The sequence below is a fragment of the Pimephales promelas genome, chromosome 11, assembly GCF_988280905.1.
Source record: "Pimephales promelas chromosome 11, fPimPro1.hap1.1, whole genome shotgun sequence".
Taxonomy (NCBI): domain Eukaryota; kingdom Metazoa; phylum Chordata; class Actinopteri; order Cypriniformes; family Leuciscidae; genus Pimephales; species Pimephales promelas.
In genome coordinates this window covers 24669630-24688048 of record NC_142779.1, presented here as the reverse complement: position 1 = coordinate 24688048, position 18419 = coordinate 24669630, and the positions used below count along the sequence as shown (strand labels likewise).

Here is an 18419-nt window from a genome sequence, read left to right as displayed (position 1 = left end):
GTTCTGGCGCTCGTTGTATGTGTGTATGCAATGTATTTTTCCCCTCGGGGCTTGCCGTAGATGGGTCGTGCGCACTTGCTAGGCTACTGGAGTGTCGCGGGTGTTTGGAGATCTGATGTGTGGTATAATAAAGTGGAGAAGAGTTCAAACTGCTATGTTTATTATTTATTCAAACTGCTACCCTTACACCTTGAAGGATAAGTTCTCCTGCGGGCTATTTTCTCCAACTTAAACCGATACCGTGACTAGGCGCAGTTGCGCACGAATTGTCTATGCACGCGCGAGGTGTCTAGAAGATTATGCGTATGACTTAAACGCTGGCAGACAGAGCAGCAGTTGTAACTTGTAGGCAGGTATATTGACCATTAAATCAGAATTTTGTTGTCTTGAACTATTCATTCAGTCATATTCATTCATTCATTGATTTATGTCACTTGTTTAAGTCATCTAAAAAAATAAAAATAAAAAATAACCTCGATTAGGGGGCCCCCTGGTGGCCAGGGGGCCCCAAGCAGCCGCTTAGTTCGCTTATGCCTCGGGCCGGCCCTGAGTAGAGGAGAGACGAGTTTATGTGAACAGTGAATTTAATTGACGATTTATAAGTTAAATCATCTTTAACTGCAATGTAGATCCGAGATATGAATCGCTTGTGTGTTTGTTGGTGTTTATAGCCTGTTTTTTTCCCGTGTGGTTAACCTGCCGTGCGGGCGTGTATCCGAATTTCTCCGGTCAGTCATCACTGCATATATTAGCGCATTGGAACGTGTAACCTAACCAAACTGTTACCGTATCAAAGACTGTTTATTGCTGCGGTTTCCGGACAATCTGAGGACCAGATAGCGCCCCAAGTAACCGTGATATTTGGGGTTCCTCTGGCGCCGCGGGAGGTGTAGTGCGTTCGGCCAACGAGCGAGCGAGAGGACGAGGAGCTGCGCGCGGCCGGCTGCTGGAATCGCGGATACCGCATTTGTTCTCACGCGGAATTGGAGGTATTTGTTTTGTTTTAGTTGTGCTCAGGAGAGTGAAGGGGCCATTTGTCGTTTTCCCGGCCACCACGAACACAAGCCACGATTCAGGCCTGCAACGGGGTGGGTTGATTGTGTGTGTGTGTGTGTGTGTGGGCCCACAACTGTTTAATCTGAGTATTTTGTATTAAACATTGCACGGATAACGTGAACTATTCAGAGTATTTCTGTTTATAATTAGGAAGTTATCTTGGGTTTTACTTTATTGGGTATACGGAAAATTTATATTGTTTTTTGTTTGCCGGTATTCTAATTCCTGTGCGTTTGGCATCAGAGTTATTGTCCTTCTGAGACTGAATTGTGATCCAGTTAAAAGTGAGGATAATTGTGTGAATATTTCACACATTTAAATTAATTCCTTGAGCCATTTAATATTCAACATTTCTATTTCAATTAAATTTTATTTTGTTCTGTAATTTTACTTGTGTTATTCCTTGAAAGTGTCGGTTTATGCTATTGTTTAGAGGGGTGATACATTTAATTTGAGTAACATAGTACAAGGATAGAAGAGCTTATAATTTAAGTTCTAAAATTCAAATTTACTTCACTTAGTGACACCAGAGGGGCCTAACGTCAACATCTGTAGGCATATAGTAAGTGAACTTGGGGCGCTGTTCTCTATCTAGTTACGAGAAGATCAGGTAGGGGGCGCTACATAACGTGGGGGCTCGTCCGGGATCTCCCTCTGTGAGTCACACCATAGTTTGCTGCAAGAAAGAAGAAAAAATAAAGAAAGTTAGTTCCAAGCACCCCTGTAATTAACTGGAAAGTGCATAAAGTGTTAACATGGCTCTAACAAAAGACTATAGTCTCCAGGCAGAGTTGGCCAACTGGTGCAAAGATCTTAGCATTGAAGAGACCCATGCCTTAATGCTGTTAAACGTACCTCTTCACACCGAAGTGGCCGAAATTGAAGAGGTGATGGAAGCAGTAAAAGCTCTGGGGAGAGTTCGTGTAAGGGACACGAAGGAAGGACCCACTTCACATTACCTGCTGGTGTTGTGTGAGTGCAGACAAGCCATTGACCCAAAGCGCATACCGCCTGAAGTGTCCAGGGGAGAAAAGAGAGAGCCCTGGACAGTCGTAGTAATGCAGACCACAGAACCCACCCCTGACGATGTTTCTGCAGAGTTTACGGAGAAGTTAGCAAAGTTCCTGATGGAAGAAGGAAAGTCTCTTAGCGATGTACATGCTTTGATTTCTCCACACAGGGCCACTGACAGTTCCCCTGAGTCAATCATACGCGCCATGGGCGAGGTGCTGGAAAAGACCGTAAAGCACTCGAGTGACAACAACACATACCGACGCCTGCGTACCTTTTCAGCTGTAGTTCCAACCCCCATGGGTGAGGAGAATATGGAAAACTGGATGGACCAAGCCAGACTGCTGGTAACGGAGTGTGACTGCTCTGAAAAAGAAAAAAGACGCCGCATTGTGGAGAGCCTCAAGGGACCTGCCTTGGATATTGTAAGAGCGGTCAGATTCTCTGATCCTGAAGCGAGTGCTGCGCAGTACTTGGAAGCATTGGAGAGCACCTTTGGATCATCTGAGTCTGGTGAGGATTTGTATTTCAAATTTCGTCTTATGCGCCAGGGCACGGGGGAGGCTTTGTCTGAATTCCTGAGAAGGATGGAGAAGACCCTCAGCAAAGTAGTGGAACGAGATGGACTGACCCTTAGTATGGTTGATAAAGTACGAGTGGAACAGCTGATTAGAGGGGCTGTGAATTCTGACATGATGTTGCTCCAACTGAGACTGCGAGAAAGAAAAAATCACCCACCTTCTTTCCTGAGTCTGTTGAAGGAAATACGTGAGGCGGAGGAGAGTGAATTGGCTCGCCACAGAGTGTCTGCAAAAGCCAAGGCCATTCACTTCCATGAAGAGGAAAGAGCCAGCACATCAGTTATCCAGGAGCTCAAGGCCGAACTTCAAGAATTAAGAACCCAAATAAGTGGAGTTGAGCACCAAACCGTTTCTACTTCATCATTAGCGATTAAAACTAAAGAAAAACCAATCAAAAAGACTGAAAAAAATGATGATTCAGAGATTCATGAGTTGAGGAAACAGGTCCACCACTTACAACAGCAGTTAGCTGTTCTGAGTGTCAGTTCTACTCAATACTCACCTCAGGTTACAGAGCAGCGACCAAAACAGTCACTGCAGTCCCAGTCTGTTTCCACGCCTTTAAGATACAAGCCAGCCAGAACAAGAGATGACTACTTCTGCTATAGGTGTGGAGAAGATGGTCATATCGCAACGAAGTGTCAAGCTCCACCAAATTCTGATCAGGTGATCCAGAAGCTGATTCGTTCTCTAAGGCAGGCAAAGAGTGGGAAACACGAGGTGGATGACAATATCACTGCCACAAACCAAGCTTGTTTCTCCAAAAAGAGCCAGGCCGCCATCCAGGAATCTAGCCGTATTCCTAAAGGACTAGTAGGACCAGCATCCACGGTAGACGTGAAGCTTAATGGCCGGGTATGTCAAGCACTGTTAGACAGCGGATCCCAAGTGACGATTGTGTTTGAAAGCTGGTATTCGGAGAACTTGGCTGATGTGCCCATTCACCCCTTGACAGGATTATCCATATGGGGGCTCAGTTCTTCCAGTTACCCTTATAAGGGATATATCATAGTGGATGTCACCTTTCCCGCCTCTGTCACCACAGTGGAGGAGCCATTGTCCATCCTGGCTCTTGTATGTCCTGAACCCCAAGGTCCTTCCCAATTACCGGTTATTATCGGTACCAACGCCAGTTTTTTCAAACGCCTTGCTGCTCTCAGCCAGGATACCGACGGATCCAGTGTTGCACATGCTTTGAGAATCCAGACCCGACACCCGGAAATCCATCTGCCACCGAAGCAAGAGACTGAAACTCTTCCTGATAAACCTGAAGGAAAAGTCCGTTGGATAGGACCGGGGAATTGTATAGTTCCACCAAGGGGAGAAGTATGTGCTATCTGTAAAATGGAGACCGACAAGCCTTTAAGAAAAGAGATCTTTGTGGTAGACACTCCTGAGGACTCTAGTCTTCCAGCTGGAACATTCATTACCCCCGTGGTACTCCCATCTTCAGCAGTAGAAGGGCAAAATATTCAAGTGTTGGTCCAGAATGTAACATCAAAAAATATCTCCATTCCAGCTGGAACCGTAATCGCCAATGTGTATCCGACTGACACACTCACCGTACGGTCAGGAGAGCAGAGCTCCCAAGCCATAGACCCAAGCTTGTTTAATTTTGGGGAGTCATCCATTCCGGAGGTCTGGGAACGGAGACTGCGTGAAAAGTTGTCAACCAGAGGTGATGTGTTTTCTACTGAGGAATGGGATGTTGGATTAGCTTGCGGGGTTGAACATCACATCAGATTGAAAGATACCAAACCATTCAGAGAACGCTCCAGACGCATTGCTCCTGCGGACATCGAGGATGTACGACGTCACATCAAAGACCTGTTAGAAGCAGGAATAATAAAGGAGTCAAGGAGTCCGTACGCATCGCCCATTGTGGTTGCGCGGAAGAAGAGTGGGGCAATCAGAATGTGCATCGATTATCGAACACTAAATGCTCGTACCATCCCTGATCAGTACACCACTCCCAGGATTGATGATGCCCTGGACAGTTTGGCTGGTAGTACATGGTTTTCTGTACTGGACCTCCGCAGTGGATACTATCAAATAGCCATGGCGGAAGAAGATAAAGAGAAGACAGCGTTTATCTGTCCCCTGGGATTCTTCCAGTTTGAACGGATGCCTCAAGGGATCACTGGAGCTCCCGCCACCTTCCAGCGGCTCATGGAGAAAGCGGTTGGTGACATGCATCTCCTTCAAGTAATAGTATATCTGGATGATATCATTGTGTTCGGACGCACCCTTGAAGAACACGAAGAGAGGCTGTTAAAAGTCCTGGACCGTCTGAGAGAATGTGGCCTGAAAGTGTCAATAGATAAGTGCCAGTTCTGCCAGTCTCAAGTTCGGTATGTGGGTCACATTGTGTCAGCTGCTGGAGTATCACCAGACCCAGCCAAGGTGGAAGCCGTAACATGCTGGAAAAGGCCCACTGACCTAAAGACATTGAGGTCATTCCTGGGGTTTTGTGGATTTTACCGTCGATTCATAAAGGATTACTCCGCCATTGTAAGGCCTTTAACAGAGCTCACTAAAGGTTACCCGCCAACATCTGGGCAAAACAGCAAGTCAATTGATGGCAAGATATACTTCAGAGTATCGGAACCCTTTGGAGAGCGTTGGGACGACACTTGCACAGCAGCGTTCCATAAAATCATCGACTGTCTCACACATGCCCCAGTACTTGCCTTTGCGGATCCTGCTAAGTCTTATGTACTGCATGTAGACGCTAGTCTGAGTGGACTGGGGGCCGTTTTGAATCAGGAGCATTCTGGAGGACTGAGGCCCGTGGCCTACGCGAGCCGGAAACTGAGTGCCTCGGAACAACGATACCCCATACATCAGCTGGAGTTCTTGGCGCTCAAGTGGGCGGTAGTGGATAAGTTCCACGACTACCTATATGGAGCCCAGTTCGTGGTAAAGACCGACAACAATCCCCTGACCTATGTGTTGTCAAGTGCCAAGTTGAGTGCGACGGGTCATCGCTGGTTAGCTGCCTTAGCTACTTATAACTTCAGCTTGCAATACAAACCAGGAAATTCCAACATCGATGCGGATGTGTTGTCTCGCTACCCATGTGAATCAACTGCTTGCCCTGAATGGAAGGAGATACCCAAGTCAGGGGTAAGAGCCATCTGTCAGTTAGCAGTGGTTGCTGAAAATGGAGGGGCGTCATCCCGACTGGTGGAACCCTTGGGTGTCTTACCTCAGAGTATTCCTGATGCTTTTTGTTGTCCCACAGCTTTGGGTCTTGGTCCGTTGGAACAGCTGAGTAATGCAGAGTTGCAGAAAGCACAAGAAGAGGACCCCGTAGTTGGGGTAGTAAAGCGAGACGTAGAGTCGGGAAAAATACTCACCGGTGCTAGGAGTTCTGATGCTACCATCGCTCTGGTACAGCGACAGGGAGACAAGCTACAGATAAAGAGTCAACTTCTGTACCGAATTACCAAAAGTGCAAGTGGTAGCGAAAAGATACAACTTGTCTTACCTGAGAAGTACTGGTCGACTGTGTTGCACTCATTACACGATGACTCGGGTCATTTGGGAGTGGAGAAAACCACGGAACTCATTAAGGACCGTTTCTATTGGCCCAGAATGTCTGCATACATAGAGCAGTATGTTAAGGATTGTGGCCGTTGTGTCACAAGAAAGACATTACCCAAGAGGGTTGCTCCACTGAATCACATAACCAGCAGTGGGCCATTGGATTTAGTGTGCATCGACTTCCTGTCGATTGAGCCAGACTCAAAGGGTATGGGTAATGTTCTCATAGTAACCGACCATTTCACCCGTTACGCTCAAGCGTTCACAACCAAAGACCAGAAGGCTATGACGGTGGCTAAGGTGCTGTGTGACAAATTCTTTATTCACTACGGCTTACCCTCTCGGATTCATTCAGATCAAGGTCGGGATTTTGAGAGTGGTCTCATAAAAGAGTTACTAAGTATGCTGGGGATTCGAAAATCCAGAACGTCTCCCTATCATCCACAAGGAGATCCACAGCCGGAAAGGTTCAACCGGACACTTCTTTCCATGCTGGGTACCCTGAATCCGGCAGAAAAGAACCGATGGAGTCAGCACATTAACAGTTTAGTACACGCTTACAACTGTACTAAGAACGAGGCCACTGGGTTTTCCCCTTATTATCTTCTGTTCGGAAGAGAGGCTCGTTTGCCAGTGGATGTGTGTTTCGGGACTTCGCCTGATGGAAAGGGAGCAGGAAGCCATCGACAGTATGTGGAAAGAATGAAATCAGACTTACAGAGAGCCTATCAGTTAGCCACCGAAGCTGCCCAGAAAAGTCAGCAAAGGAACAAACGGTTGTATGACAAGCGAGTGAAACACCAGAGCTTGACTGTGGGAGATCGTGTACTGACACGAAACCTGGCTGTGACTGGAAAGAACAAACTTGGAGACAAGTGGAATTCTGTGCCTTACCTGGTGGTGGAAAAGTTGGAGAACTTACCTGTGTACCGTCTGAAACCTGCATCCGGCGTGGGAGGTGTGAGAACATTACACCGAGACCATCTCTTGCCAGTTGGGGACCATGTGAGGTTGGCAGATACTGGAGAACTTACCAGAGTTTCTGCTCCAGTGGAGACCAGGCACATATCTGGGGAGAGAAAACGGAGAAGAGAATTGGGGGAAGGAAATACGGTCATGACAGGGTGTGAATTGAGTAACCTCTCTGACAGTGAAGAGGATGAAGTGTGGCATTACTGCGCGGGTAGAGTGGAGAACCAGCACCCGCCAGAGTGCGTTACCCTGTTGGACTCTACAGTGGATGGTAAAATTGACAACTGTGGAGGGGACTTGGATTTACCTCATGCAGCAATGGCCGAGCCGATACCCAATGAAGAGGGGTCTGAAGAGTTGCCAGATTGGAGTTCAGAGACACTGGGAGATCCTGGTTTAGAAGGGGGAGAACTTGAAAGAATTACTTCCACCGAAGAGGTAGTAGAGACCGTTAATTCCAGGCCTAAAAGAGAGATACGACCTGTAGTCAAGCTAAGCTATGATTGTCTGGGACAGCCCACTAACCGACCTTTAACTCTAATTCATAGAGGGATGGTAATAAATGTAGAAAGTGGGGAAGAGTCAGAAGGGAAAGCCTGTAACACTATGTGGTGTCACCCTATGGCACAGTGTATTCGTTGTACTCGGGTAAACCCTTCTGCTGAGCCTAAAGTCACCATTAAGGTGTTGAGATGTAATCTCATGGGGTCATGAGACGTTTAGACGGGGGAGCATGTAACCCAGTAGGTTATAAAAATGCTGGTAATACGTTTTCAATTTATTAGTTTGTAATTTAATTTACTTGAGAAATAAAATGTGAATTAACTTCGCATCTGTGTTAGTGAGTGTAAGGTATTTGTTCCTTTAAGAACGCGCGTGCATGAGATACAAGTTTGATCTATGGGTACAGGGGGGAAAACGTGGTATTAACCATCATGTTAGGTGTTTTTTTATTTTATTGGTTTCAGGGAGTCAAGTCCCGCCCTCGCGATGGTTTTTGGACGATTTGAGTGGTGGTACGGGGGAGATTGAAAAAAAAGAAAGACGGGAGAAGTAGAGGAGAGACGAGTTTATGTGAACAGTGAATTTAATTGACGATTTATAAGTTAAATCATCTTTAACTGCAATGTAGATCCGAGATATGAATCGCTTGTGTGTTTGTTGGTGTTTATAGCCTGTTTTTTTCCCGTGTGGTTAACCTGCCGTGCGGGCGTGTATCCGAATTTCTCCGGTCAGTCATCACTGCATATATTAGCGCATTGGAACGTGTAACCTAACCAAACTGTTACCGTATCAAAGACTGTTTATTGCTGCGGTTTCCGGACAATCTGAGGACCAGATAGCGCCCCAAGTAACCGTGATATTTGGGGTTCCTCTGGCGCCGCGGGAGGTGTAGTGCGTTCGGCCAACGAGCGAGCGAGAGGACGAGGAGCTGCGCGCGGCCGGCTGCTGGAATCGCGGATACCGCATTTGTTCTCACGCGGAATTGGAGGTATTTGTTTTGTTTTAGTTGTGCTCAGGAGAGTGAAGGGGCCATTTGTCGTTTTCCCGGCCACCACGAACACAAGCCACGATTCAGGCCTGCAACGGGGTGGGTTGATTGTGTGTGTGTGTGTGTGTGTGGGCCCACAACTGTTTAATCTGAGTATTTTGTATTAAACATTGCACGGATAACGTGAACTATTCAGAGTATTTCTGTTTATAATTAGGAAGTTATCTTGGGTTTTACTTTATTGGGTATACGGAAAATTTATATTGTTTTTTGTTTGCCGGTATTCTAATTCCTGTGCGTTTGGCATCAGAGTTATTGTCCTTCTGAGACTGAATTGTGATCCAGTTAAAAGTGAGGATAATTGTGTGAATATTTCACACATTTAAATTAATTCCTTGAGCCATTTAATATTCAACATTTCTATTTCAATTAAATTTTATTTTGTTCTGTAATTTTACTTGTGTTATTCCTTGAAAGTGTCGGTTTATGCTATTGTTTAGAGGGGTGATACATTTAATTTGAGTAACATAGTACAAGGATAGAAGAGCTTATAATTTAAGTTCTAAAATTCAAATTTACTTCACTTAGTGACACCAGAGGGGCCTAACGTCAACATCTGTAGGCATATAGTAAGTGAACTTGGGGCGCTGTTCTCTATCTAGTTACGAGAAGATCAGGTAGGGGGCGCTACAACTGTACTATTATAATTTAAAGTCAATGTTTATTTTAACTGTAGCCTATATTTTTGTAATAGTTTATTGTTGTGACTTGCATTATATAGGCCTATGTAACGGCGCATCGCAATTCTTTCTTAAACATTATTCGGAGGTTCATTTTAAGCGCATGCGCAAAGGCGGCTCTGGAACAGCCGTATTCTGCTTTCTATTCCACACGCACACCCACAAAAACCCTCAAACTTTCCATCAATTATTCTTACATAAAGTTCAAAAAGGTAGAAGCGAATTACAAGAGCAATCGTGTGCTTGCACTGATGTGAGAAACGTGCTTTGCTTGACGCGTACAATGTGTGGTCTCGCCCGTCGGTATTTCAGTGTTGTTTTTTTCCCCTCGAAATGCTCTACGAATACATTATTTATGCCTTTTGGATTCCAGTAGGTCTATATTCAATGCACTCACTTGGCTACTGACAGACGGCTGCTTTCAAATGCTCACGCGCGTTCTGTGTGTGACCCATTGTAAGCATTAAATGTGGGCCTATAGTTACACTTAATGTAAGCAGTCAGTTATGTCGTAAGGGATTAGACAGACAGGATAAACATCTGATGTGTCAAAATAGAGCTGTGCGTTGGAGTAAACATGGAACTGAGAACAAAGCTGAGAATGAGAAAAATCACTTTTGACTGCAAAACGTTCAGATACTTAAAGCACTCTTTGATACTGATTGTAGGCTACTCTGTATATTGCTTGTAATATATTAATTTATTCCTCTACTATTTGCTTGTATGCAGTGTTGGGTAAGTTCCTAATTCATTAGCTACATCTTCAACAGTGAAAGCTAATTCAGTTACTCTACTATTTATTCTCTCTAAAAAGTATTGCACTACTTCTTACTAATTACTTTCTAAATCCAATATCAACCTCAACCAATTGAATACATTGATAGACATAAAACTGCTTCTTTCATATAAATATTAAAAAATGCATAAATACTTGAAGTACGGAAGCCCTGAACCGCTATGTAAAATAAATAAATAAATAAAATCTAGAATTTCGAGATTAAAGTCGAAATATTTTTAGATTAAATTCTAAATATTTTGAGATTAAAGTCGAAAAATTTCGAGATTAAAGTCGAAACATTTCAAGATTAAAGTCAAAATATTTTGAGATTAAAGTCGAAACATTTCCAGATTAAAGTCGAAATATTTCGAGATTAAAGTCGAAAAATTTCCAGATTAAAGTCGAAAAATTTCCCGATTAAAGTCGAAAAATGTCCAAATTAAAGTCGAAATATTTCAAGATTAAAGTCGAAAAATTTCCAGATTAAAGTAGAAAAATTTCCAGATTAAAGTAAAAAAAATTCCAGTTTAAAGTCGAAACATTTCAAGATTAAAGTCGAAATATTTCAACATTAAAGTAAAAAAAAATTCCAGATTAAAGTCGAAATATTTCCAGATTAAAGTCGAAACATTTCAAGATTAAAGTTGAAATATTTCATCATTAAAGTCGAAAAATTTCAAGATTAAAGTCAAAAAATTTCTAGAGATGAGAGTACGAGAATACAGTCTTCCATAGAAGCTGCGCGTGTGTGCTTGCTATTGTCTCACATTGCCGCACACACAGGCATTCATAATGGCCAAAAGCAAGTTTCTCACTGTGTGTGTGTGCGTTTGTTTGTTTTATCAAAGGAAATTCAACAAGTGCCAATCTACCAGCATAAGGCTACCATTAGAACGTTATAAAATATACTATAAGAGAATCTCTCCTCAACCATTAGTGGTAGTGGTAAATCACAGGATACGGCCAAATGATTAGATACAGAATGATGCACTTAAAATGTATTCAGAACATATTTACGGTGAAGAGACAGAACGGTTACTGTTGTGTTCTCGACCCAGATAGTGTTGACTAGACAAGAACGAAAACACCTCAGGAACACTGCCAGTAGCAACTGTGTAGGATTTTGTTGAAAGCTCAGATAAAAGGCAGCTTCTATATTGTGTTAATCCATGGCAGTTCTAGCCTGGCTGCGCCCTCCTACGCACTTCCGAAATGAAATGAACTAGAGTCTGGTTGAACCAGGCTATGGCAGTTCGACTTCACAAGTGCATTTTTTTTTACACACACGCGCGCTCTGAACTAGTGAACGTGCACTGTTACGAATGCACACTTCTATTATCGTAATGTTTTGACTTTACGAATCACAACCTGTAAGTATTATTAATAATTGTTGCTTTTATGGGTGAGCAAATCAGTTACAAATAAACGCATATTATAAGACAAATAAAGTGTTTTTTATCCTTGCATGCATGTTAAACTGTTTTTGGGAACTCCTAAAACAAAAATAGGAACATTTCAAATGCTATGAGAGGAGCTCTTTAATCGCAAAACATTTTGACTCTAATCGCGAAACATTTCGATTTAAATCTTGAAACATTTCGACTTTAATATTTCGACTTTAATCTCGAAATGCAATGCATTCCCACCCCAAGGCGTCACCTTTGACCATGCTTCAATATTTGACGTTTTAGGCGCCCTTTATCGTCACTTACATGACGCGATCCTACGGCGTCATCTAACTGACGCTAAAGGAAAGCGTCAGTTAGAGGACGCGGTTAGGTTTAGGTGTGGGGTGGGGGTAGGGTACACGCGATCCTAGGGCGTCATCTAACTGACGCTAAAGGGCGCCTAAAGCGTCAGATATTGAAGCATGTCCAAATGCTTCCCAAGGCGTCAGTTAAGTGACACCTTGGGGGTGAGAATGGGCTGCGAAATGCTAGATTTTTTTTTTTTTTACAGATTTTATTTTTTTGACGTTGCGGATCATGTTACATTTTGATGTTAAATCTATTATTGGTTTATATAGACTTGTTTACAGTCTACAGTAGCCTACACAAAAAGTAACTGTAGGGCTACTGTAATTCAATTAAAAAAATCCCTTAATTTTTTTTAAGGGACATTTAATTACAGTAATCATTTAGGCCTACAAGCAGTGTTGGGTGTATAACTATGATTTGATGCTATATAGCCTATAGTTGGTTCTTAGTTAGTTCGATAAAATGCAATTGTTTTAATTTAATTTTTAAATATACAATTTAAGAATTAAAGTCAGTAAAAAAATTAAGTAAGAAAAACTCTAAAGTCACACATCCTATAGTCCTATTTTAGTCTATAGAAAACAATGCATCGCAGCCCTCTGAATCGTAGTTGAATTTAATTGTGAGGTGACCCCCCCCCCCCATATACTGTATGTATATATATATATATATATATATATATATGAAGAGTTCAGATGCAAAAGCCTCTAAATGCCATTTGAAATTTTCTTCTTTAATGATGATTTTTATCAAGCTTGTATATTTAAGTTCAGTAATTTCACTTAAATAACAATTAATAGGTAATTCTCATTGCCATTTAAGTGAAATCACTGAACTTAAATATACAAGCTTGATAAAAATGATCATTCTAGAAGAAAATTTCAAATGGCACTTAGAGGCTTTTGCATCTGAACTCTTCATATATGTACATAACAATACGTAACAATAATATTACTAACAGTACTAATAATACACAGATTATAATAGCTGAAATTATTATTAGTACTGTTAGTAATGTTATTGTTAAAATGACTCATTTCTATTTGAAATGAGAGCTGCCATCTCTTATTAACCCAGCTCTTCAAACACCCCTTTCTCTCTTTGTTTCCATTACAGAATATGATGCAAAACAGACAACGACAGACCCAAACAATGCAGAGGGGAAAATTGTATCCTTGAAAAGAGCAACTCTGTCTGAGAGTGTTTAAGTGTGACCCCACAAAACGAGCAGTTAATTTCCCTGCATATGCGTTACAGAGGATTTAAGCATTGGAATGTGTCATGAGTAACTTTATAGTCCGCCTGTATATGTTACTCACTGAATTTGCACAGGAACACACTTGATTCAGCCCATATGGAGCTGTGGGCATTTCTGAGGACACAAATACTGTGCTTGTTTTACTACAAGACACAATATACTAATACCTAATGCCACCCAACAGCGGAAATGAGCAAAAATGTGCAGAAAGTGCAGTATAAGCAGAGTGGATGGAGAAATGCCTTAATTTGAAGATTCTTTGGAATCAGAAAGCAGCTTTTCACTATGAAAAATATAATCAAACATGGCAAGGGGATGGTTTATGATTATTAACCGTGGGAATGGGTCTATCAAAACACACATGGGTATGGGTTTTGTTTCTTATACTGGTCTATAATAGATTGCGTACTGTGATATAACTTCCGAATATTCCTTTCTATCCTTTATTTAAACTTTTCCTCCTGTTGTGGGATGAAGGGATTTAAGTGTAGACTTATTCACAGAGGTTCTGTTTCACTGATCAACACCATGATCATGTTTTCAAAGTATCATGCTTAACCCCCAATAATAGACGTTTAGGTGGCCCTCTGGATCCCACAATTCCTCAAAAGAAAACAAGAAGAAGAAAAAAAAAAAGAAACGGAGAGGAGTAGAAAAACCGGTTGAAATTCAAGCTGAAAGCTGCTGACAAAACTATTGCCAACATCTGTCCCGAAGGAAGTTGCATTTCACTGTACTCTCAGTTTAAATTGAGCCTCAATAAACCAAGACAATGTTATTACGCTAATTCAATTGGATTGTCCATGTTTAATGGATGTTTTGATGTTTTGTTCTTGGCTTCAAATGATCTTTTCTAGTGGAAAACTCAAAACAGAGCTCTGGTGTTTTCGTCGGCTTGAGTGAAAAATATGATGTGTTTCTTAACAGTCGAAGCAGTAAAAATACAGTGAAATGGGGTGTTTGTGACCAGCAAGTTTCTGACTCATGACTAATGTCTTGTTGGTTTGTCAAGATTATCAAAACCAACAAAATGTCACATTTTAAATTCATTTGCTGAGCCAGTCTACTCGCCACTGCACAAGAAGCATTTATGTGATAAAAATAAATAAAAAAAACATTAAACACATTCAGACGAGCAGATTAATTTGAAAGAAACCGGGTCAGGATAGGATGTAGACCCGTTTTTTTCAGCTGTGCATTGACTTCATCAGGGAAGCGAGGGGGAACAAGTTAATCCTCGTATCCCATTTAAGAGTTTGAGAAGAACAGACCGTGTTTTCATGACCCCGGTCTCTCTTTAGCCCTTTCCATGATTAGGTTAGTGTCGGCGAAACGGGATCCCCATTTGTGGAAGAGTTGAATATTTAGTCAGAAAACAGTTAGCTCAACTGTGTGTGTAGACAGTTATAGAGCACCAGTTATCTCTGTTCCGTCTGTGTTCATGTTTAGTAAAGTAACAGATTGATTATTATAGTAAACCGAGAACAGAAGCATAAACCACATTCTTAAATAAGCTGAGGTCAAGAGATCTGCGATAAATAGTATCGAAGTATATATAATAGGCTTTAACACAATATTATACAAAATTATATAATACAACTATATTATTATTAATTACTATTTTGGGGAATCCTGTTTCACCGGTATTAACCAATCCATAATAAGTTTAGTAAAGAAACAAAACCACACCATATTGATTATTATAGTAAATTGAGAACAGAAACACATTCTAAAATAAGCTGATGTCAGAGATCGGCAATAACTAGAAATAATATAATATTAATACAATACTAACATTATAACTTAAAAAAACCTCTTACACTAATGGAAAATCCCAATCACTAGTACTAATTAACATTGTATAAAAATGTAATATAAAAAGATGTATTATATTATTATACTACACTTAATTTAAAATATAACAACATAGAATCATAACAACATAGAAGGGCAAAAATGATTTAACAATGGCACTTAGAGGCTTTTTCATCTGAACTCTTCATATATATATATATATATATATATATACACACACATATATTTATTAATATATATATATATATATATATATATATATATATATATATTGCACATATATTTATTAATATATATATATATATATATATATATATATATATATATATATATATACACTTTATTTACACATTATATATAAATATATATATATATGAAGAGTTCAGATGCAAAAGCCTCTAAGTGCCATTTGAAATTTTCTTCTAGAATGATCATTTTTATCAAGCTTGTATATTTAAGTTTAGTGATTTCACTTAAATAGCAATGATAATTACCTATTAATTGTTATTTAAGTGAAATTACTGAACTTAAATATACAAGTTTGATAAAAATCATCATTAAAGAAGAAAATTTCAAATGGCATTTAGAGGTTTTTGCATCTGAACTCTTCATATATATATATATATATATATATATATATATACACACACACACTCACCTAAAGGAATATTAGGAACACCTGTTCAATTTCTCATTAATGCAATTATGTAATCAACCAATCACTTGGCAGTTGCTTCAATGCATTTAGGAGTGTGGTCCTGGTCAAGACAATCTCCTTGAACTCCAAACTGAATGTCACAATGGGAAAGAAAGGTAATTTAAGCAATTTTGAGCATGGCATGGTTGTTGGTGCCAGAAGTAACAATCTGCTCATGGAATTTTCACACACAACCATTTCTAAGGTTTACAAAGAATGGTGTGAAAAGGGAAAAACATCCAGTATGCGGCAGTCCTGTGGGACAAAATGCCTTGTTGATGCTAGAAGTCAGAGGAGAATGGGCCGACTGATTCAAGCTGATAGAAGACAACTTTGACTAAAATAAACACTCGTTACAACCGAGGTATGCAGCAAAGCATTTGTGAAGCCACAACACACACAAACTTGAGGCGGATGGGCTACAACAGCAGAAGACCCCACTGAGTACCACTCAAAACCACTACAATTTGCAAGAGCTCACCAAAATTGGACAGTTGAAGACTGGAAAAATGTTGCCTGGTTTGATGAGTCTCGATTTCTGTTGAGACATTCAGATGGTAGAGTCAGAATTTGGAGTAAACAGAATGAGAACATGGATCCATCATGCCTTGTTACCGCTGTGCAGGCTGGTGGTGGTGGTGTAATGATGGATGTTTTCTTGGCACACTTTAGGCCCCTTAGTGCCAATTGTGCATCGTTTAAATAACATGGCCTACCTGAGCATTGTTTCTGACCATGTCCATCCCTTTATGGCCACCATGTACTCATCCTCTGATGGCTACTTCCAGCAGGATAATGCACCATGTTACAAAACTCAAATCATTTCAAACTGTTTTTCTTGAACATGACATTGGGTTCACTGTACTAAAATGGCCCCCACATTTCCCAGATCTCAACCCAATAGAGCATCTTTGGGATGTGGTGGAATGGGAGCTTCGTGCCCTGGATGTGCATCCCACAAATCTCCATCAACTGCAAGATGCTATCCTATCACTATGGGCCAACATTCTTAAAGAATGCTTTCAGCACCTTGTTGAATAGATGCCACGTAGAATTAAGGCAGTTCTGAAGGCGAAAGGGGGTCAAACACAGTATTAGTATGGTGTTCCTTCTAATCCTTTAGGTGAGTGTATATATATATATATACAGTATATACACAACGCATTCTCACCCCAAGGCGTCACCTTTGACCATGCTTCAATATTTGACGTTTTAGGCGCCCTTTAGCGTCACTTACATGACGCGATCCTAATGCGTCCTCTAACTGACGCTAAAGGAAAGCGTCTGTTAGAGGACGCGGTTAGGTTTAGGTGTGGGGTGGGGGTAGGGTACACGCGATCCTAGGGCGTCATTTAACTGACGCTAAAGGGCGCCTAAAGCGTCAGATATTGAAGCATGTCCAAATGCTTCGCAAGGCGTCAGTTAGGTGACGCCTTGGGAGTGAGAATGGGCTGATATACAGTATATATATATATATACATATATATATACAAACACATATATATTGTGCAAACAAAAACTTTTATGTTAGGTGCGATTAACCGATTTGACAGCACTAATACACAGTATATATATATATATATATATATATATATATATACACACAACACATGTAAGATGTTTATATTAAGTATACAAATATACTTAAAAATACTACATTGTTCCTTCACAACATGTTTTTGTATTATTATTTTGCGTGTCAGTGAATTGCTGTCACAGACGACAACTGACTTACATGGAGTGAAGTCCACCAGTGCCGAAGGGCTGTAGCAGGTACTGGTGAACAGTTTTATTTCGTAAAGTCCCGGCCAGCTTGATTTTCTTCCGTGATCGATGCAGGTTGATGATGTAGATTGTTATGGACCCTCTGACATAATCGTGACTGCAGGAAAAGAAAATAATGCATTAAAAATGTATGATACAGCAACTCAACTTAGATCAAAAGAACAATGAACTTCAATCATTTCATCAAATATATTTTAATTTTTTAAGTTAATATTGATAAAATAAACACTTTAAGCTATGCTTACATTTGACTTGCACTGATGTACACTCGCATATAGAGTACAATTCAAAAGTTAGGATTTGTTTATCTAAAATAAATTCATACTTTTATTTTATTTAACACATTAAAAGTGACCAAAAAGTGACAGTAAAATGCATTTACAAAATATTTACATTGGAATTAAATGCAATTAAACTATTCAATCGAAGAATCCTGCTGAAATGTTATTACAAACAAATATTAGGCAGCACAAACAAAATTATATTTTACAGACTACATTCACTAGAAACACTCAACATAAATTGTTTGTCCATTATAATCTGGTTGATACTGACAGAAACATTGAACTTGTTCCCAGAATTCCATTTACAAGAGACCGTTTACAATTTTATACGAATCCAAAATCTCCTGTGATTTAATTTCAGTACACAACAACCAAATAATAAAGCACTGTATAGAAGCAAAGGAGGCTCCAGGACTACGTCATGTAAAAGAGCTGATTGTTTTCATATAACAACTGTAAAAGCATCAGCTCCCCTCCCAAATTCACAGGGGTAACACAAGCTTTATATGTGTTGGACGGTCATGCTTATGTTACAGAGATCCCTGCATACTTATCCCTGTTTGCGAGGTAAGAGCAGGCTTAAGGGAATATTAACTGAAGATAAGTATCTGGCAACATGATTAGGCAAACATGATAAAATTCAATAA

The 18419-nt window shown here is 40.6% G+C and overlaps 2 protein-coding genes across 3 annotated transcripts in view; one reads left to right on the top strand and one right to left on the bottom strand.

Moving 5' to 3' along the window:
• The window catches only part of hpse2 (heparanase 2), a 123134-nt gene that overhangs the window by 6236 nt on the left and 98479 nt on the right, over window positions 1-18419 (bottom strand). For both annotated transcript variants that reach the window (XM_039657146.2, XM_089117206.1), the window contains exon 11: window positions 17439-17585. In XM_039657146.2, the coding sequence (XP_039513080.1) occupies window positions 17439-17585 (147 nt within the window). The remainder of the gene's footprint in view (window positions 1-17438; window positions 17586-18419) is intronic.
• Window positions 569-4657, top strand: LOC148977187 (uncharacterized). Its single transcript, XM_089117399.1, has 3 exons — window positions 569-1088; window positions 1578-4553; window positions 4646-4657. The coding sequence occupies exons 2-3, from the start codon at window positions 1812-1814 to the stop codon at window positions 4655-4657; spliced, it is 2754 nt and encodes a 917-aa protein (XP_088973525.1). The 5' UTR covers window positions 569-1088; window positions 1578-1811.